The 20,438-nt window shown below is 54.3% G+C and overlaps 7 protein-coding genes across 7 annotated transcripts; 5 read left to right on the top strand and 2 right to left on the bottom strand.

Moving 5' to 3' along the window:
• Positions 1–1,199: 1,199 nt before the first annotated feature.
• Positions 1,200–5,087, top strand: J4E83_004497 (uncharacterized protein; the record flags this gene model as incomplete). Its single annotated transcript, XM_049331426.1, has 1 exon — positions 1,200–5,087. The coding sequence occupies one exon, from the start codon at positions 1,200–1,202 to the stop codon at positions 5,085–5,087; it is 3,888 nt and encodes a 1,295-aa protein (XP_049189200.1).
• Positions 5,088–6,087: 1,000 nt separating this feature from the next.
• J4E83_004496 (uncharacterized protein) lies at positions 6,088–9,091 on the top strand (the record flags this gene model as incomplete). Its single annotated transcript, XM_049331425.1, has 9 exons — positions 6,088–6,105; positions 6,173–6,206; positions 6,257–6,262; positions 6,313–6,357; positions 6,407–6,520; positions 6,575–6,705; positions 6,755–6,800; positions 6,852–8,019; positions 8,068–9,091. 9 exons carry the CDS (start codon positions 6,088–6,090, stop codon positions 9,089–9,091), a joined length of 2,586 nt encoding a protein of 861 aa, XP_049189199.1.
• A 316-nt stretch (positions 9,092–9,407) lies between these two features.
• J4E83_004495 (uncharacterized protein) lies at positions 9,408–11,000 on the bottom strand (the record flags this gene model as incomplete). Its single annotated transcript, XM_049331424.1, has 4 exons — positions 9,408–10,014; positions 10,073–10,445; positions 10,560–10,845; positions 10,935–11,000. 4 exons carry the CDS (start codon positions 10,998–11,000, stop codon positions 9,408–9,410), a joined length of 1,332 nt encoding a protein of 443 aa, XP_049189198.1.
• A 252-nt stretch (positions 11,001–11,252) lies between these two features.
• On the top strand, positions 11,253–12,036 carry J4E83_004494 (uncharacterized protein; the record flags this gene model as incomplete). The annotated part of the gene is made up of 2 exons (XM_049331423.1): positions 11,253–11,558; positions 11,617–12,036. 2 exons carry the CDS (start codon positions 11,253–11,255, stop codon positions 12,034–12,036), a joined length of 726 nt encoding a protein of 241 aa, XP_049189197.1.
• A 482-nt stretch (positions 12,037–12,518) lies between these two features.
• J4E83_004493 (uncharacterized protein) lies at positions 12,519–13,217 on the top strand (the record flags this gene model as incomplete). Its single annotated transcript, XM_049331422.1, has 1 exon — positions 12,519–13,217. The coding sequence occupies one exon, from the start codon at positions 12,519–12,521 to the stop codon at positions 13,215–13,217; it is 699 nt and encodes a 232-aa protein (XP_049189196.1).
• A 110-nt stretch (positions 13,218–13,327) lies between these two features.
• On the bottom strand, positions 13,328–14,405 carry J4E83_004492 (uncharacterized protein; the record flags this gene model as incomplete). The annotated part of the gene is made up of 2 exons (XM_049331421.1): positions 13,328–13,849; positions 13,914–14,405. The coding sequence occupies 2 exons, from the start codon at positions 14,403–14,405 to the stop codon at positions 13,328–13,330; spliced, it is 1,014 nt and encodes a 337-aa protein (XP_049189195.1).
• A 1,160-nt stretch (positions 14,406–15,565) lies between these two features.
• J4E83_004491 (uncharacterized protein) lies at positions 15,566–17,623 on the top strand (the record flags this gene model as incomplete). The annotated part of the gene is made up of 2 exons (XM_049331420.1): positions 15,566–17,428; positions 17,477–17,623. The coding sequence occupies 2 exons, from the start codon at positions 15,566–15,568 to the stop codon at positions 17,621–17,623; spliced, it is 2,010 nt and encodes a 669-aa protein (XP_049189194.1).
• Between the last annotated feature and the right edge of the window lie 2,815 nt (positions 17,624–20,438).

Below are 20,438 nucleotides of genomic sequence, written 5' to 3'. Positions count from 1 at the left end.
CCTCTGAAGTCTTGCTGTCTCCTGTCACATAACCTTCCCATCGTATCCACCCGCGACGTCAATAGCGAACTACTCCCCTCTGCAGCAAGCGCCGTTCTATTTTGCGACTATCGAATGCAGAGGCCCGCCGCGCGAAACCCTGGCTTTCCCCGTCCTGGACACTGGCACTAGTGGTGGGCAGTTGGTTCTCCTGCAGGGAGCACACGTTGGCGACTCGCAGCCCACGGCGCTTTCCCTCTTCCGCCCCTCGCCCCTGCCTGCCGCCGTTTTGGCCTGGACACCTGGGCGACTGCTGCTGCTGACCGGCGCCCTGTCTTCTCTTCTTCTTCACTACCCGTCGCCCACGCCCCAAGCCGACCTCTTCTCCACCACCCGCCGACAACCCCCAAACGGGCGCATTCATATATCGACTCTGCGCATCTCCCGCCCGTGGCTCCCCGTGGCTCTCTCCTCCGACCGTCAAGCACCGCTCTCCACGTCGCCCAGGCCTCACGCTCCCTTGCACGATTCTCCGAATCACGACCACTCCTTCAAAAGCAATTCCGCTCCGTCGCCGCAATTACTAGTAATCTGACCGTTGCCTATCAACGTCGTCGCCGCTCGTTTTAGCACCGCACCGTCCACGAAAACGCGTCCCAGCCCCGCTGACCACTTACGACACGCACGGCCACCCGCTGCTCAGGAACAAAGAAAACGCAATCGCTGCGAATCGTGCTTAGAGTGCCTCGACCACTCCTACGATTCTTTGTCGCCTGCCTGCCCGCTCGCTGTCATCCACGTGCGTACCAGTCTCTGATCGGCCCTGGTTCGGTACCGCGTGCTTCTAGACCCACGCGACGACTATTCTCCGGTACCTGTCAGTGTCAAACATGACAGCATAGTCCCGCGACCAACCCGAGAACATCGCGACGACGCAGTAATCGCTTCGCCTGTGCAACCATCTAATCCTAGCTGCATCGACAGTCTAGTGAGTCACCCAGTTCAGCGACGCGCTTTCTCCATGGAGACTAACATGCGACAGGTCCATTCTTTACCATCATTGACACTCGTCAAGTACACTCGTTTACCATAGCCCTGACAGTATGTTGTGCTACTGACACTGCAAACGCCATGGCTAATAACAGCAGGCTTCCACGTACATTGCCTTCGAGACTCTCGAGATATCTAATTCTACATAACAAGGCATCATAATCGTAACAATGCCTCGCTCAACGACAGTATGGGCAGCCGCCCTGGTTCTGGCCAGTCTCTCTGGCTCTGGCCCGCTCCTTACGACAGCAGAGGCCATGCCTGCACCGGGACCACAACAAACCCAAGGCCGTCCCCGATACTACTTCGCTAGGCACGTAAAGCGACAAATCGTTACCAATGCGACGACCCCTGCGGCTACCCCAGAGCCATCAACCAGCTACTCGTCCAGCAGCACTACTGAGCAACTCTCGTCCCGCCAGATGGACTTCCCGTCCTTCATTGAATCGCTGTTCCGCGGTAGTTCCGATTCATCGGCTCTTGCCTCATCCTCAGATGTGCTTGTCAGCACCAGCGACGTAGACACCACTGGCACCTTGTCCTCCGCTTTGGCAGAGAGCTCCTCTACCGCACCTCTCTCAGAAAGCAGTGTCTTTTCACCGCCACCACCTGCGGCATCGAGCTCTGCAGTCGAATCGTCGAGCCCCATCGTTAGCTCATCAAGCCAAATTCAGGAATCAGTCACTGAGCCATCGTCTACAGCTGCTCCTACGTCCACTTCTGAAGCAGCGCAAAGCGAGAAGCCTGTTGAGACCACCACATCCGAGCCTATCACCGAACCTCAGCCAACAACCGCTGTTTCTCCAACGGCCGAGATTGGCACTACCAGTGGTCTCCCCGAGACTATTGTGCAGCCTACATCAACCGCCCAAAGCAGCGCCGCATCTTCTACCAAGGCTGACAGCCCTATTCTCGGTCCTATCCTCGGCTCCACTGGCCTCCTACCTGAGATCATCGTTCCACCAACTTCCACTGTCCAAAGCTCAGCTGCGGCCTCTTCGACCGCCGTTGAAGACACCCCAGCTTCTTCGATCGCTCAGAGCTCAGCGGCAGCCCCAACGGGAGGACTGCCTGACGTGATTGTACAACCGTCATCCTCCGCTGTCGACAGCAAGCCAGCGCCTTCTACCGGTAGCATTCCCGAGACCATCGTGCAGCCCACTTCAGCTATCGCACAGCCAACCTCGACGCCTCCTGGTGTTGAGAACACCCCTGCCTCGACAGGTGGACTGCCGGATGTTATTGTGCAGCCATCTTCGTCAGCCGTTGACACACCTACTGCAACAACAACTTCTGCTGGTCTCGTTGGTGGACTTCTCTCAACGCTTCTCAACCCAATCATTGGATCTACTGGCGGTGTACCCACATCTGTTGTCCAACCTACCCAGGTAGTCTCATCGACTGCTCCCCAGTCATCTCAGCAAGCTGTCGGCTCCACTGGAGGCATCCCAGAGACTATCGTGACACCCACTGCGTCTCTTGCTTCTTCTGCTGCACCAAGCTCTCCTGCCGCATCCAGCTTCCAGGGGCCTTTCATCGTCCCTGGATCCACAGGTGGTGTTCCTGAGTCGATTGTGCAGCCTACCTCATCCGGCGGCTTGGTTGGTGGTCTGCTTTCAACGCTACTCGGACCCACCCCTACTTCTGAGGTCGGCTCCACTGGTGGTATTCCTGAGACAATTGTTCAGCCTACCTCTTCCGGTGGCCTTCTTGGTGGTATCTTGTCGTCAATCCTTCCACCCGTGCCTACTTCTGAAGTTGGCTCGACTGGAGGCATTCCTGAGACCATCGTTCAGCCTACCTCTTCTGGTGGCCTTCTTGGTGGTATCTTATCGTCAATCCTTCCACCTGTGCCTACTTCTGAAGTTGGCTCGACTGGAGGCATTCCTGAGACCATCGTTCAGCCCACTTCGTCTGGAGACCTTCTTGGCGGGCTACTGTCGTCGATTCTGCCACCTGCCGCCACTTCCGAGGTTGGCACCACTGGAGGTATTCCTGAGACTGTTGTGCAGCCAACCTCATCCGGTGGCCTAGTCGGTGGACTGTTGTCTTCCCTCCTCCCATCAGAAGTCCCGACAGCCACCTCTCAGGTTGCTTCAACTGGCGCACCCCTCTTGCCATCATCCGGCATTGTCATCGGCATCACTACGGCTTTGGGCACTGGTGATTCTGCTGCTTCGACTGCGACACCGACTTCTCTTTTGAGCTCTGGAGCCATTCCTACTTCGGAAACGGTAGCTACCAGCTCGCCGATCCTCGACCTACCGGGACTTGTATCGTCGGTCATATCTGGTGTCCTGCCTACCGGTAGCGGCGTTGCATCTACTGCACCCACCTCAGTAGCTTCTGCTAGCGCGTCCGGCATTCTTCCTCCGGCACTCTCCTCGCTGTTGTCTTCAGCTGTCTCGGATCTCCCTGTCTCAGTGGTGCCCAGTGCTATATCAAGCATCCTGTCTGATCTGAACTCGGCCCTGCCCACCGGCACTGGTCCTATTATCATCCCGACTGTCTTGCCCTCAAGCTTGCTGTCTTCCGGAGTTCTCCCGTCGTCTGGCCTGCCAATCTCGTCAGGTATCCTACCATCGTCTGGCGTCATTCCTTCTTCAGGACTCTTGCCATCCGGCGCTGTGCCTACCCCCACCTCTGAAGTTGTGTCTTCGTCTGGCGTGCCTGCCTCTGAGGCTCTCTCTAGCGTTGGGCCTACAGCCTCCGAGACTGCAAGCATCACACCTTCAGCATCTTCAGGAACTGCCCTGCCCTCAGGCTCCGCAAGCTTGGGTATCACTCCGTCTGGTACAGGTTCTATCGGCACATCTGCATCACCGGTTCCAACTTCGTCGGGTAGCCAATCTCTCACTGTCCCGGCTTCAGAAGGACCTTCGTCGGCTTCTTCGACTGCCGCCACTACTCTGAATCCTTCAAGTGCTGGTAACGCCACCCTCAGCGATGCTCCCACTTCGTTCTTCAGCACCGGCTCTGTTGCTCCGTCATCCGTCGTTGTGTCCACCCCACCACCCACTTCAGAGACGCCCAGGCCTACATCCACCAAGGGCTCTGCTTCAATCACTATTCCAGCCCTGCCGACTACCACTAGCAAGGCACCGCCGGTCTTTTCCCTTACGCCGACCGCTACCGATAGCGCAACTTCGCTCATCGTTGGTACTAGCATCATCGTTGAGGCTTCGACTATGCCAACCCCCAGCCCCACCGTCAGCAGCATCCCCTCGAGTCTACCACAGATGATTGCGCCGCCTGGAGGAGTCCCTCCTGAGAGGCCGGACAACAGCTTCATGGGCCAAGTGTGTTTCAAGTGGCCGCTCAACTACCCGTTCGTGTCTGCAAACGATGGTGGGCAGCAAATTTTCCACTACCTGCCAATTGCTATCGCAGACGGTTTGAACATCTCAACCTCCGAGGTCAAGAACTTCGGTCTGAAGCCTCTTAACACCATGGAGTACCAGGGTTTCATCACCACTCTTGCCTTGTTCACCATTCCGCAGGATCTGCAGACGAAGCTCGCAGCGCAGCTCCGCAACCCCGCCGATGCTTTCTGGCATAACAAGAACTCCACAGTGAACGACCTCACGACCTTGATCAACACCGCGTGCCCTCTCCCCGCAGGCAAGCTTCCGGGTGACAACAGCCCTGCCAATGCGGCTGCCGAACCAGGTGCTGAGTCCACAGGTGGTTCCGGCGATGGCGGTGCTATGGGAGGCGACATCGGCGCCAGCCGCACTGTCAACAAGACTAGCGCCATCGTCGCTAGCAGTGCCATTGTCGGTGCTATCGCCTACGGTGCAGCCATGTTCTTTGTTGCTCGCCGATACAGGAACAAGCGCATGGCCCACCAGCGCTCGAGCTCTGTCCCCAGCACCAGTCGCATGACCTACGGTTCAATTCCAGGTGGCGCTGCTGCTTGGATGCATGGCGCTCGGAATGGTCGAATGACGCCTGGTAGTCGCGGCAGCCAAGGCAGCAGTACCACTCAGGGTCGCAGTGTCCGAACACAGCAGATCTCGGCTCCGGTCATGGCTGAGAACTCTCTTGGCTGGAACTAAAGCATCACTGCCCTTTCCCTCCCCCACAAAGTCTGCGCCGTTGTACCACAGACCGGATGTGGATGGCTCCGCCTCGTGCCTACCAATACACCTCCGCCCCAGCGACCGGCTTTGTCCCATATCAACAACAAGTTGTCGCACCGACCTTATCCAAGCTGGTGTTCAAGATCTAGCCGCGAAGCAAATCTCTCATCACTACCGTTCGGACACGTTCGCTTAACCCAACATAAACTTACACTCTATACTTTAACATATATTCTCCTTTCACTGTATTTCACTTCTAAGATACCAGTCTACGCTTGGTCAAGCTAGACCGTTTTTTCCTCTCGTCATTTTGTTGATATATGAAATGGCCATTTCATGCCATGGGTGGAGAGTTTGGGGTTGCTGTCGATATATTCGTTATGCGTTGTACATGCATGAGCGGCAGCGCGCAGGGGCTACTTGTGGGGAGGCTGTCGTTCCGAGTACATAGTTGTAGGGTCGGAATTGAAGAAGAATTCACTTACTTGTTGAGCATAATAAATGCACTTGCGTGATTTGAGGTACGCAGGCGCAAAGCCACAGGGTCCCACATGAGCAGCCACAATGTCCAAAGACTGCTCGCATGGTGCATAGATGAGATGATGTATTGAACGTAATTCCCTTGGGGACACGGCGCAGGATCTACAGCTCCGTGCAGCTAGCGGAGGCGGTAATGTTGCGCATTTCGTCTGCTATCGACGGTTTTTCGAACCTGCCGCAGTGGGAAATAGCTGCGTGAACCCTGTCGCTGTCTTGGCGCAGCTCCGCCGAACATCGAACACATTGCGGAGGACACCAAGCAGTAACACCCCAGCGAATCCCGTGACTGGCTTTCTCCCTCTCTGGACTTCCATACCATCGATACCCGTTCACGTTTCCTTGCCTCTCTCCGCGACTGCCTGCGCACCTGTGGACTGGCTACTAAAGCCACGTTCCCATAATCCACCCCTCCGCAATACACAGTTGAGCTATAACAATGCGTCTCGACGTCAAGGTACGCGACAATGCGCCGCTGCATACGTGAGTAGCAAAGAGAAATTCTAACCCGGCTATGAATATAGAGGCAGCTTTTCGCGCGGTCGGAGCGTGTCAAAGGTGAGTAGCCTCAATGGACACTTATCAAGACGTACACTAACATGTTACAGGCATTGGTAAGAACAGCAGCTCTGCTAGACATGCTCGCCGCTAAACATCCCCAAAGACTTTCACCCGACCGAGCCATGGATCCTTACGACGTTATACAGCGGTATGCACCGCTGGTCCTCCCGCCACAGGCAAAGTGCTGACAGAGGCAGGACACGTCCACATCTGGTCGTATATATCACAATCGATTGTCAAAACCTTCGAGCTCACCGACGTACCCGTACGCGCTGGTCGCTTCATTGCGAGGAAGAACTGGATAGTCGCTGGTAAGACATGAAGGATCCGAAACTGTTGGACACGAAGTTGACCTGTACACCCAGGTTCCGATGACTTCCAGTTGCGCGTCTACAACTACAACACCTCCGAGAAGGTCACATCTTTTGAGGCACACCCCGATTACATCCGCGCAATCGCTGTCCACCCAACACAACCTTTCGTCCTTACCGCCAGTGTGGGTAACAAATCTGAACAACGCAGAAGCGAAGCTGATGTGGCTTTAGGATGACATGACTATAAAGCTTTGGGACTGGGACAAGTCGTGGAAGTGTATGTGGAGTGGTCATACCAAAAGACATGGCATATGCTGACAGATAGCAGGCGTACAAGAGTTCGCTGGCCACCAACACTACGTTATGGGCATCGCGATAAATCCCAAAGACCCCAACACATTCGCCTCCGCGTGTCTCGACCGTACCGTCAAGATATGGTCCCTCGGCAGCTCTACTCCCAACTTTACGCTCGAGGCGCACGAGACCAAGGGTGTCAACTTCATCGACTACTACCCCCAGTCGGACAAGCCATATCTCCTTACAACCTCCGATGATCGGACAGTCAAGGTTTGGGACTACACAACAAAAGCGCTGATTGCGACACTCGAAGGTCATACTTCTAATGTCAGTTTCGCCGTATACCACCCCGAGCTCCCCGTCATCATCTCTGGATCGGAAGACGGCACAATCAAAATCTGGCACTCGTCGACCTACCGGTTGGAACAATCCTTGAACTATGGGTTGGAGCGCGCATGGTGTGTATCGTACCAAAAGGGAAGAAATGGCGTGGCACTGGGATTCGACGACGGAGCTGTTGTCATCACCATGGGACGTGAAGAGCCAGCTGTCAGCATGGACGGTAGCGGAAAGTTACTCTGGGCGAAGAACAACGACATTCTCACTTCGGTGATCAAAGGCAGCGACCAGCTCAAGGATGCAGAGAGACTCTCGCTCCCTAGTAAGGATCTTGGTTCAACCGAGCTGTACCCACAGTCATTGCTGCACTCGCCCAACGGACGTTTCGTAGCAGTTTGTGGTGATGGTGAATACATCATCTACACTGCGCTTGCTCTTCGTAACCAAGCTTTCGGCAGCGCTCTCGACTTCTGCTGGGCCTCGAAAGAACACGACAAGGACTACGCCATCCGGGAATCCTCTACCAGCGTCAAGATCTTCCGCAACTTCAAGGAGCGGAGTGTACTGAATGTTGGCTTCTCGGCTGACGGCTTGAGTGGCGGCGTGCTTCTGGGAGTGAAGGGTCAAGGCGGTATCGGCCTATTCGACTGGGACTCTGGCGCCTTGGTTCGACGGATAGAGGTCGAGCCCAAGAGCGTCTACTGGTCTGAGAGCGGGGAACTCGTGACGCTTGCCACGGAAGATACATTCTATGTCCTTCGCTACTCTAGGGAGAACTACCTGGAAGCCGTGCAAAACGGTGAAGTGGACGAGGACGGTGCCGAGTCTGCATTCGAAGTTGTGTGCGACATCAACGAGAGGTACGTTGTAAGAAGCCATTACTGAATCCACAAGCTAATGACAAACAGCGTTCGTACCGGTACCTGGGTTGGAGATTGCTTCATCTACACAAACAGCACAAATCGCCTGAACTACCTTGTCGGCGATCAAACGTACACCATTTCCCACTTCGACTCGCCTCACTACGTCCTTGGATATCTACCTCGTGATTCCAGAATCTATGTCGCTGATAAGGATGTCAATGTGGTCTCCTTCGCGCTGTCTCTGGCCGTCGTTGAGTACCAGACACTTATCCTCCGAGGTGATTTTGAAGCCGCCGAGGAGACCCTTCCCTCTGTGCCCAAGGATCAGAATAACAAGATTGCTCGATTCTTGGAAGGTCAGGGCCAGAAGGAAATGGCGCTCAAGGTTGCCACCGATCCCGAACACCGATTCGATCTCGCTTTGTCCCTTGGAGATCTGGAACAGGCTGTTACAATTGCTCGTGAGCAGGACACGGAGCATAAGTGGAAGACTGTCGGTGATGCTGCTCTCACAAACTGGGATGTCAAGCTCGCGCAAGAATGCTTCGTCAAGGCCAAGGACCTTGGTTCCCTTCTCCTCCTCTACAGCGCAACTTCGGATGCCGCTGGCCTCCGGGAACTCGCTTCCCTAGCCGAGAACGCCACCGCAAACAATGTGGCCTTCTCTGCGCTCTGGCAAATCGGTGATGTCCAGGCATGTATCGACCTGCTCGTCAAGACCAACCGCCTCGCCGAGGCTGTTCTCTTCTCACAAACGTACAAGCCAAGCGCTACCGCTGGACTTGTCAAGCAATGGAAGGAGTCCCTGGAGAAGGAGAACAAGACCAAGGTTGCTAGACTCCTTGGCACGCCGCCTCAGGACGGTGAGGGAGATGCAGAGATGTTCCCCGAATGGGATGAGTACCTGCGGTTGGAGAAAGAAGGCGGAACGGTGGAGGACCTTTTGATCCAGGAAGACGAAGTAGAGGCGGATGATGCCGATGAGGAGATTGCAGCCGATGCTGAAGAAGATGACGAGGAAGAAGACGAAGACGAGGAAGAGAGCGAGGAAAGTGAGGAGGAGAAGTAGGCGTCTGCATCAAGCGTTGTTTTGCTTGGCGGATCCGTTGTAGCTGCAGTTTGACTTTGGATGTGTGGCTGCTCCACGTAGCGTAGGTACGGTAACGGAAAACGATACAATGATACAGATGTTTCAAATATGTGTTATCCAAAGTTGTGATTTGATATATTGTAGCATGATGTGACGTTATATCACGCCCCTTCGTTAAATCTATGCCTAGCCCACAGAAACGCCACCCATATGTACGTTTGTCTTGTCTTCGTGATATTCCAACATATACAAACATTTTACAAGGCCATACTGATATTCAATGGCAGCGTTGTCATTACTGTACGACAGCCTCGTTGGTCGCGCCCTGGTATGCCGAGTCGCGGAATCTCTCCTCACCACTAGCTGTGCTGTCGCTGCTGCTCGCTTCCTCCGATTCTTCGGAAGTGGTGTGAACTTGACTTCGTACGCGCGCATTCATTTCCTCGCGTGTATCGTCCACTGTCTCCATCTCGCGCAGCCCCTTTCCCCGACCGAAGAAGTCTTCTGTCCTCAGTCCACGGACATCGCCCTGCGACATTCCTTTACTGCTCCTCAGCGTGCCGTCTGCCTTCTTTCTCCTGATGTACTCCCGCACTGGCCCCATGGCCGCATCTCTACACGCCTCCTTGATGTCCGAACCGCTCATGCCAGCCGAGACGCGGACTAGGTAGTTTAGGTCAAAGTTCTGGTGGTCGATTTTGGTTCCGCGTAGGATCAGAGAGAAGATGTTGTGACGCTGTGTGGCTGAAGGGAGTGCGACGGGGAACTTCTTGGGCATGCGGCGGAGAATGGCTTCGTCGATATCTTGGATGCGGTTCGTGGCGCCGAGGATGCAAATTCTCTGGGGGGTCGATGTGCCGGAGGAGGTGCTGGATGCGAGGCCGTCCCAGTGGGTCATAAATCTAGGAGTTGTTAGTCCTACTTTCGTCGCAATTGGGGTGGGACGGTATTGAGACGTACTCAGCTTTCACCATTCCGCTGGCCTCGTGTTCTCCACTTCTTCTCTGTCCCAAGACTGCGTCAATCTCGTCGATGAAGACGATACTTGGTTGTAGCTTCCTCGCCAGACTGAAGACGGCGTTGACGAGCTTGTTGCTGTCGCCGTACCATTTCTCCGTTAACGTCGAGATGTGTAGGTTGATGAAGCAGGCGCCGGATTCGTGTGCGAGGGCTTTTGCGAGCATAGTCTTTCCGCAGCCAGGAGGGCCATAGAGGAGGACACCGCTGGGTGCGCTGAGGAGCGAGGAAGAGTGCGAGTAGAGGTGGGGCATGGTCAGAGGGTAGATGACGGATTCTTTGAGCTCCTCAATGATAGAGTCGAGGCCGCCAATGTCTGGAATGTGTCAGCGTTGCATTGCGACCCAGGCTTCCAGTAGGCCAATTCGCGCGCACTCATGCGCATGATTCCACAGCCCATGGCTCAAGCCCGGACGAGTTTGTGACGTACCCTCGAAGCTCACGGGAATCTCCTCGGGCGCAACCACCTCCATGGCAATCGTCTGCTCGTAGGTATTCAAATTGAGATCCTGTATCCTGGGCCGTCTGTGCCTCGATTCTGTGTCTTCCTCATCTTCACTGTCGTATTCGCCGTAGCTTTTCCGCCGCTTGCTTGTAAGGATGGCGTCGAGTTTACGTGTGGCGGCTGAGGCTTTGGCGCGGGCCTCTTCTTTTTGTTGAGCTTCCGGGTCGAGGCGTGTGAGGAGGTTGCGAATTACGAAGTAGGCTATTAGTGGCTACGGGGATATGAGCATGTAGTCGGCAAGGCAGTGAGGGGCACAGTGGGTGTGGGGAGACTGTGGCGCGTTGGTGGATATAGACGTACTGCTGCAGCTGCCATGAGGATATCTGGGAGATAGCCCGTAAGGCTGCTCTTCTTATTTGCGCTCATGCTCGCTGGGCTGCACTTTCACCAGTGCGCTCGTCTCTGCAGATAGCGTGGGCTTGTGCTCAAAGAGCGAATGCTGGGTCGGGAGGTTGATAGAGCGTGCGGTGTCGATGCCAAAAGTAGGGACCGATGCAGGAACCGGGCCGCGGCTGCGTCGACCTCAAGCCCGGCGTCACACGAGCTCCGCTCCGCATCCTTGGATCGCATCACATCGCATGCCTTCAACTGCACCCTTCACTCGCACGCATAGTCACAATGGCCGCCGCATACAAGCCCACTGAAGCCATCGCGCTCATTCGACCAACATTCGTCTTACCGCGCATCCGGGCCTCAAATCGCAGAGCGCACATCGGGCGCATCGCCTTCTCCACCACCCACCATGCACAAGCCACACATACGTCGACGAGCAGTCCGACGCCAAAACCGCAAAGGAAGTCGATTTCTTTGACCGGCGACACCGGCCAAGTCCGATGGTCTGATCTGTCACCGGGCGAAAAGGCAGTGCGGACCACCCAGCAGAGCTTCAACTTTGTAGTGGTCCTGGTGGGCATAGTAGCAACTGTACAGCTTCCCCTCACCGAGTCCACTTTTGGAAGCGCAAGGCTAACCACTCTACCAGGGCGGCGTGGGCTACTTCCTGTTCTCCGATGTCTTCAGTCCCTCCTCCAAGACTGCCTACTTCAACCGCGCAACGACACTTATACGTCAGGACCCCCGATGTCAAAAACTACTGGGTCCAGGCGCCGAAATTGCAGCTTTTGGTGAAGGCTCTTGGTCGCGATGGGCGCGCAATCGCTACCTCAGCAGTACCGAAGAGACTGACAAGTGGGGCACTGAGCATCTGCGCTTCAGATTCTTTGTCGAGGGGCCGTTGGGACAGGGCGTGGTACATGTACATTTGACCAAGAGACCAAGTCAAAATGACTACGACTACGAGACGCTTGCTGTGGATGTAAAGGGTCATCAGAGGATCGATCTGATTTCCGAGAACAAGAAGGACAAGGTTGCGCCCAAGATTTTTGGCGCGCGGTGGTGGTGAAGACAAATCTCACAGCTCTTCGCAATGGGCTCTGGTGGTCGAGTAGCCATACATCCCTCCAACCAAACCTTTAAATTCTCGCTGTTGAACAGGCAGTTCGTGTCAGCCAACATGCAATTTGTTTTTCCATCCTCAAACGGGCCTTCCCGATGCGCACAGATATGAGAACAGAGCAGGGGCAAGGTAGAAACCTGTGTGCTAGCGCACCACGGACTACACACGACTCTCTTCCCCTGCCCGGGCAAACTTGGTCAGCAAGATTGGGCCAAACCACTGCATTTTGTTTGTGCTTGCTCTAATTGTTTTGCTTCTAGATCCATCAAAATACGTCACACGAGGCTGACAAAAACCATGTGACCCCTCCAGCCTCAGCCATCAAATCCAACTTGACCACGTTCACATATGCACGCTACGACCTTGTGCATCGCCCCCCTAAACCCTGACCCAGAAGCATCGTTTCTTGAGCCCAAACATCAACCACAATGCCCGTGTCCATATCCCCAGCCCAGCCCAAAGATGCAGTCGACATCGCCGCCCTACATGTCCAAGCGTTCAGCCCCAACGCCCTCATGCGAGCCATCTACCCCACCCCTGCTATATGGGCAGCACTTCAGGGCTGCGTCGAAGAAAAAATCTTAGCTGACATGAAGGAGCCCAAAATTACAGTCCTAGTCGCTAAACACACGGACGAGGCTGAAGTGAGGGAAGAGCAAGGTAAGACTGTAGGCTATGCCGTGTGGTGCCATCCGATCAAGGCCGAAGAGCAGGACTGGAAACTACCAACTTGGAAGTTGCCGGAGGGCACTGATTGGAATGTGTTGAAGCCTTGGTTAGCGGCCGCTGGAAAGACTGTGGAGGAAGTCATTGGGCATACGCCGCATTATGGTAGGTGGTGTTACGTGCTTCTGCATGACCTGAGATGCGGACTAATTGGAGGTCTAGATCTTATGTGGCTCGCTGTATCACCTGATTATTCTCGAATGGGTATTGGTACCTTGCTACTGCGTTGGGGCATGGACTTGTGCGAGAAGGAAGGGGTGCCTGTGTACTTGGATAGTACCGTTGAAGCTGCGCAGACGTTTTATCAGAAAGCGGGCTTCATAGAGAGGGGTAGAATCAGGTTGGTAGTTAATGGGGACATGTACGAGGAGGTCGCTTTTGTGTACGAGCCCAAGCGATAGATGGTACCAGTAATGATAGTCGCCGAATTGCTATGAAGATGAATGGTCCTACCCGCTTGTTTCCAGCCTACGTCCAGGTCTCGTGTGCTCAGGCCGTATTTCCAGACCGTTCAAAATGAGTGACCCAGTTCCCTTCTCGCAAGCATACTCACGATCTCTTTGGTTAGCATCGTCGTCATGGCCAGGTCAGGATCATGATCTGGATTGACCTCTGCGATGGACAGTCCAACGACATTGGTGCTAGCCATGAGTACTGTCAGGGCTTGCATCATCGTCTGAAATGCCACACCTGTAAAGTTTGGGACGTTTGCCAATGGGAACTCGCCTGGATCAATGGAGTCAACATCAAGATGCACCCAGATAGCCTCAACCTTGTTCTGCTCAAGGTGCTCCAATGCTTCGTTTGCACGTCCTTCCGGATGGTTTGCCACCGCTTCTGACGAGATAACTTTGAAGTGCTCGTCGTTCAGATGTGCTAGGTGCTTCGGCCTGTTCCCCGGGTGGGGAAGGTTTGTGCCAAAGAAAACTGTATTGTTACTGTCGCAGAGCTTCTCACGAGCGAGTACAGGGTCCAGTGTGCCTTCTGATTCGTCACTAATTGCCCCGGGCCGCGCCATGAGCTGCGTCATCGTCTGCAGATTGGTGTACGAAGTCAGTGTTTGGCTCACGTTCATCTTGCGTCTGAAGTTTGCTCACCATGCTTGCAAAATAGCCCATCCAATCGTCGTCCAAAGGTGAGTGCAGATCAGTGTCCGCGTCGATATAGACAAGACCCATAGTAGAGTCGTGGTACTCTTTCTTGACAGAGGAAAGGATGGCTGGCAGCATGCAGCACTCGCCCCCAAGAACTAGCTGAAATGCTCTGGGCTCCGCCTGGAAGTTCACGGTCATCTTCTTTCGCACTCTGCGAAGGAGCTCCAGATTACCCGTCCTATTGCGGATATTGCCTGGTACGAAGGGGCTGGGCTTGTAGGTCACCTCTCCGTCGAGCACGTCCGGTCCCGGGGCCGGGCCATCGCTGTCGGGGAATTGACTTGGGTCGATGTCAATAACGTTTACGCCCGCTTCGACCAGTCTGCGGTATATGTCGACCGTTTTGAAAGCCGCAGCCGCCCTGGACTTCCCTGGTATGATGGAGCCGCAGTCGGCAGCCACGTACGTTACGCATGTCTTTCGCGACTGGTCCATTGTCGTGGTTTATTGATGCAACTGATATCGAAAAAGCGTGATTGGAGCATTTACACAAATGTAATGACTAGTCTTCACTGTAGGCGGGGAAGAAGGAATCTACACTGACATGTTGCTTATAGGGCGTGCATGCTGGAGTCTGACTACTCTGGCAGCGACATGACCGCAACCAGCTCACCTATTCTCACATTCCACTGTGAGTTGATTCGTTCCCTTAGCCAACCTTGGAACATGTCACCTAGGCCTTGGCGTAAGCTGGCGTGAGTCTGCTTCCAATGATGCCTGGCGACGCCGGTGCCACCTTGCAAAGGCGCGGTGACTGTATGCTACAAGCAAGCTTCTTGCGTCGGCTCAGCGGGAGAGCGAGTGACGATGTTAATGTATCCCTGGAAGGTACAAAGGAAGTGTCATGGATGGTCGCGGCTCATGAACCCGACACGCGTCATGGTGGGAACTTGATGAGCGACAGCGGGCACTTGCTTGTGAAGATTGCAAACGAGGTGTATGCCAGCACATGAAGGTATATACCGGATGGTGCTGCTAGCTCAAACATGGGCTGAAGCCAATGTCGCATTCGCACAACCTCGCATTCGTCAAACGACGATAAATTTTCAGCCACCATGACTCGACGCACCACCAAAGAACAGAGGAATTGAGTGCACGCTTATGCGCACGCCCCATGGGGATTGACATGTTGAGTCGGGGATGCGCGCCATGCTTTAGCACCTGATGCAAAGATCCATATTTCAAAGATGGCACGGATAGAGCGGGCGTGGTCTAGTCAGCTAACGGGCCAATGGCAGCGATTCCTTGACACATTCGCAGCTCTCGCACGTTGGCGTTGCATCATGGCTCACACAGTCACGACGCGTTTGGGCTCCAGTTTGCAACTTTGCTTCCCGTTTCGGCGACCCCTTTGATCGCTTCTACCCGCCGGCCTTGTGTTTCGGATCCACAGCCAGGTCGCGACCGAACGCAAATGTATTTTGGGTTGCGGTCCGAGGACTATTACGCACAGCAAAGTGCCGGACCTTCGTAGCCGGAGTACTCAAAGTCTCATGGCGCCTCCAACGTGGCGGTCGTCCTCATCTCTTCTTCTTCTTTTTCCATAAGCACAGCAACCGCACAGCGCTTCCCTCTCCTACGCAGCATCCGCCGCAATGGAGCCCTCGACCACCAACTCGTCGGAGCACACGCACGTCGACTCGCACGAGATGCAGCAGATGCCGCCCACGTACCCCTCGCCCTCGATGCAGCCCGAGCAAGCAACCGGCAAGACGCGGGTCAGGTTCAACAGCTCGGCCAACGTCGAAGTCCCTGCGCCCCTAGAACACGTCCAGAGCTACACCCGCATCAGCGAATCCGGGTCGAATGAAATCACCACCAACGAGCACACCACCGACGCCGAAGAGCTCTGGAATGCATACCACACCGGCCAGCAAAGCCACAACGCGCCGCCGGTGAGCGAAGTGGATCCCGAGGGCGCCTACACTGTCACCGGCAACACCAACGGCGGCATCTTCTACCAGCTCCTGCAAGCCTATAAGCAACCGGTGCGCGGCTATACCGATACATCCTCCGAAGCCAGCGAGACATCACCCACACAGAGGTCGCGACCTGGCTCTTCTTCAGGACCCAGCACCCCCTCGAAGAAGAAATGGTACAACGCAAACAAGCCAATGCAGTCAACAGAGACGCTGGCGACTCTCGTTGGCGCTTCGGCCAAGCTGGCGAACCCCAAGGATGACAAGAAAGACGTCGCTATGCGCCCGCGCCATCACAAGCGCAGCAGCAGTGGAGGAATCATTGCCAAGGTGTTGAAGCCAAAAGAAGACCAGGATGCCAGAATCAAGATACACGTTGCAAACATCCTCAAGCGACAGCAGTACATCATCCGCATGTGCCGCGCTCTCATGCTCTTTGGCGCACCCACACATCGCCTCGAAGAGTACCTTGCGACAACGGCCAAGGTCCTTGAGATCAACTCCCAATTCCTCTACATCCCTGGGTGCATGATCATCTCCTTCGATGACAGCATGACCCATACCGCTGAAGTCAAGATCGTTCGCACCGATCAAGGCGTCAACCTCGGCAAGCTGAAGGACACTCACGACATCTACAAGGAGGTTTTGCACGACGTCATCAGCTTGGACGAGGCTCTTGCCCGCTTGGACGAGGTCATCAACGCAAAGGATCGCCATCCACGTTGGCTGACTGTCCTCATGTACGGTCTTGCCAGTGCGGCAGTCTCTTGCTTCTTCAAGGCCCGCCCCATCGACATGCCCGTCATCTTCGTTCTCGGCATTGTCCTCGGGCTGCTCCAGCTTGTCATCGCTCCGCTGTCCAAGACATACAGTACTGTCTTCGAAATCACTGCGACTATTCTCATGAGCTTCCTTGCGCGAGCGTTTGGTAGCATCAACAACGGGAACCTCTTCTGTTTCTCGGCTATTGCACAGAGCGCCATCGCTCTAATCCTTCCCGGATGGTTGGTGCTCAGCTCGGCCCTGGAGCTCCAGTCTCGTGCTATCGTACCGGGATCTATCCGCCTCGTTTTTGCCATCATCTACTCGCTCTTTCTCGGATACGGCATCACTGTCGGCACAGCTATCTATGGTGCGATAGACTCAAACGCCACCAACTCGACCCAGTGCCAGGATCCAATGAACCCATACTGGAACTTTCTCATGGTCCCTCTCTACGTCTTCTTCACGACATTCACGGTACAGGCCAAGTACAAGCAGATGCCGGCTATGATAACCATCGCGTTTGCTGGCTACATTGTCAACTTCTACGCTGGCCTGAAATTTTCCTCATCTGCCCCCATCGCCTATACATTTGGCGCCTTCACTATCGGCGTGTTGGCAAACTTGTACAGCCGATTACGTCATGGAGTTGCAGCTGCTGTCCTCCTACCCGCAGTATACGTCCAAGTTCCGGGCTCTCTTGCGTCGAGTGGCAGTATCAACTCTGCCCTACGAACAGCATCAGCTCTGATCAAGGGCGCAGAGACATCGACCGACGTCAGCAATCCTTCATCTCGCTACGAAAACATCACTAACGTAGCGCAGACCACGACCGACAGCCTCAATGCCATTGTCTTCAATGTCGCTGCGTCCATGATCCAGATTGCTATCGGCATCACTGTCGGGTTGTTCATGGCTGCCCTTCTGGTCTACCCCATGGGCAAACGACGCAGCGGTCTTTGGACACTCTAAAGTATACATTCTAATATTTTCTGTCATGCATAGCGATATGGCGTTATAGCGACCCAAAATGGGAGGAGTTTGGGACATCTACCTGCTAATGATCTATAGTACTCGAACACCAAGATGTTCAACTTCAATGACCCACATGGAGATGAGTGGTGTCGAGGTGAAATGTGAAGGTAAGCCCCATTGCAACACGAGCGACTCTATCCGAAGCAGTTGTCGACTCGCCTTGCGACAACCAGTTCCAAGCAGCAAGCCGTTGCGACCACTCTACATTGGTTTCCATGCGACATCCGGACCACGCAGCCCTCGCCGGATTTGGACTTCCACAGCGACCAACCTACGCAGCATTGGCCCTAGCAAAACATCCCAAAGAACACCATCATCCGCCTGGTTCCACTGCAACCCATCGCCGGATTTAGACCTTGCGCCCAAGCCTCCCATCGGTCAACTTCTGCTCCATGCACCTACTCCCTTTCACGGCACACGATATCTCACCTATACCTCCGCGCCCACTCGTCCTGTTGTGATGCTTCGCTTATGATTGCGAGGCTCGCACAGGTTGATGGCACCATGCACTGCGTAAACGCCCTGATGTTGATACCCCATCCATAGCCATCTTTTGCTAACCGAAGCTATTTCGTGCAACGTGTCGTGACGTGTCCTATCCCTTCTTATGTGTTTTAGGAGGAACAGTACATACAACGGAAGAGCTGTTCCAAGAGCAAAGCGTTTAGATATAGCATCTAGATGTGAAAATATACCCTTGTTTTCCAAGACCTTGCTTTCCACACCTGAACTATACTTGAATCTTCTGAAATAGCAACATGCTCGTCGTTGCATGCTAAGATGAATGTCAAGCGTGGGCACGAAGTCACAAGCTGTCAGTCAGACTCTTGCTAGTTGTTGAGGAGTACAAAGATGAATGAAGAGTGGGAAGGTGTATATCACATAAGCCAGTGTATCTAGCGCTGCCTCATAGCAGTGACGTAGCGTGAAGGTCTGCACTCAGTGACATCACCTCCGATCCAGGAACAGATGAGGTATTAGGTAGGTGTACAAGCTTTGTAGTCATCGAGCGATCACGGCGACTTCGTTAATCAGAAGCACTGCTAGCGAAGCATCACCAAGCTTCTCGTACCAACACTTCGTATCTGCAGCCCTCCATCGAATCGCAATGAAGCCCCGGTGCACAGACTTCCCCCAAGACTTGCGCAACGTCGAAGCTGAGGTACAGTCACCTTCTAGAAGGCCCGTAGAAGACGCACTGACACATGCGAGACCATGTCCGTTGAGCTCTGGAAAGGGAACGGTCTTGGATCGGGTCCGAAGCGTGCAGGCTGTAATATGATTGGTGCTGGACGGCTTACGCGATACGGGTATGCAGTCAGCATTGTGGCAGTGGTGTCAATCGGTGGTAGTTTGGACCCGCTTTGACTCAAGACTGTAGGTATCAAGATGGATAGTAAGAGGAGTCGCTAGTATGCGTAATGTCGCATAAAGCTAACCATTTGATTTGTGCTTGTGTTGAGTAAAGAGCATCTCTGATAACCGGCCCTTGTCAAACGACGAGATGGAGCGTATGCATGTTTCCAGACTGTTGCAGGTATCAACGTACATGATGCTACTGGTACATTATCAAAAGCTCTTTCTAGATGATAGATGGGCAGATGTGCTGCAGGCGGCGATCATCTGTCTTCCCCGTCACTTGTTGAGCATTGCATGATAATGGCTATAAATCGTACGATAGATCTGAACGGTGAGATCTGGTAAGGCGGCGGATCTAAAGCAGCGATAGTTGTCGTAGGGCTGTTAGTGTCCGCCAGGATCTACAAGTGCTGGACCCTGACGTGCGTTCTGCGCTACTACGCTTTGGGACCGTGATAGATGGCTCGAAAGTGAGAAGGTGAGTTGAACTGGGTTAGCTGATCCAAATCCATAGCATTGGAACGGGGATGTGGTACAGAGGCCGTCTAATTGTATGTCACACGTCCTATGGTATTTGGAATGAGCGAAACATGGCAAACCAACGTTGCTACTGGACAGCCTCATCTATCCTGTGTAGATAATGCAGAGTATTTGCATTAACATTCGACACTTCCGTCTAGCGTTGTGTATGTTTCTTGGTGCGCTGTGCCCCGATGCGGATGCAGTGAAGCGGGTTGTAACTCGCCTATGTCCGCCAACTCTCAGGTTGATCTCCTCTCCCGCTACTGACCGTTTAGCCGGTGAGATAGCCTCGAAGTTTCATGGGTTCAGGGTGTAAGCTGGGGATTCATGTTGCGGAGAACGAGGTGTGTCAGCAGCGGGGCAGAGAGGTTGTGTTGCCGGTTAGGGATGGCACACTAATGACTTGCAGCGCCGAGACCAAATCGGCGCAGGCTTTAACGAGTATGCTTGACGGCAGCGAATGTGGCGGGAGAAGGACCATCAGATAAGATACACGATTCGCTTGAGAATGTATCGGCTGGCAATCCTACTACAAGGTTAGACCAAATAGCCCCATGCGGACCCGGTGGATGCGTAAGACGGCGGGCGGTGGTTCTTCAGCCTACAGGCTCGTTTCGCGAAAGCAGCTCCAGACCGGCAGCCCGAGCCGGTGCGTCCCTCTTGCGAACGTCACTAGTGCGCCGCCACGCTGGAAGTGCAGAATTACTGGTTTCGGTAAGTAGTCCAGCGTAGTCACAGCAGAACGCCGTAGGGCTGTCTCTTTCCACGTGGGTCGTGCAATGTAAGAATCACACCATACCGGCCAGGTGAGACTCTCCACAGCCTGGCGCAAGGCATCGATAACGTTTCGAGCAGCAGACATAGGTATTCT

The sequence above is a fragment of the Alternaria metachromatica genome, assembly GCF_023757995.1.
Source record: "Alternaria metachromatica strain BMP 0045 chromosome Unknown scaffold_8, whole genome shotgun sequence".
Taxonomy (NCBI): domain Eukaryota; kingdom Fungi; phylum Ascomycota; class Dothideomycetes; order Pleosporales; family Pleosporaceae; genus Alternaria; species Alternaria metachromatica.
The sequence above is the reverse complement of the archived record's forward strand: the minus strand, read 5'-3'. Positions and strand labels throughout refer to the sequence as shown.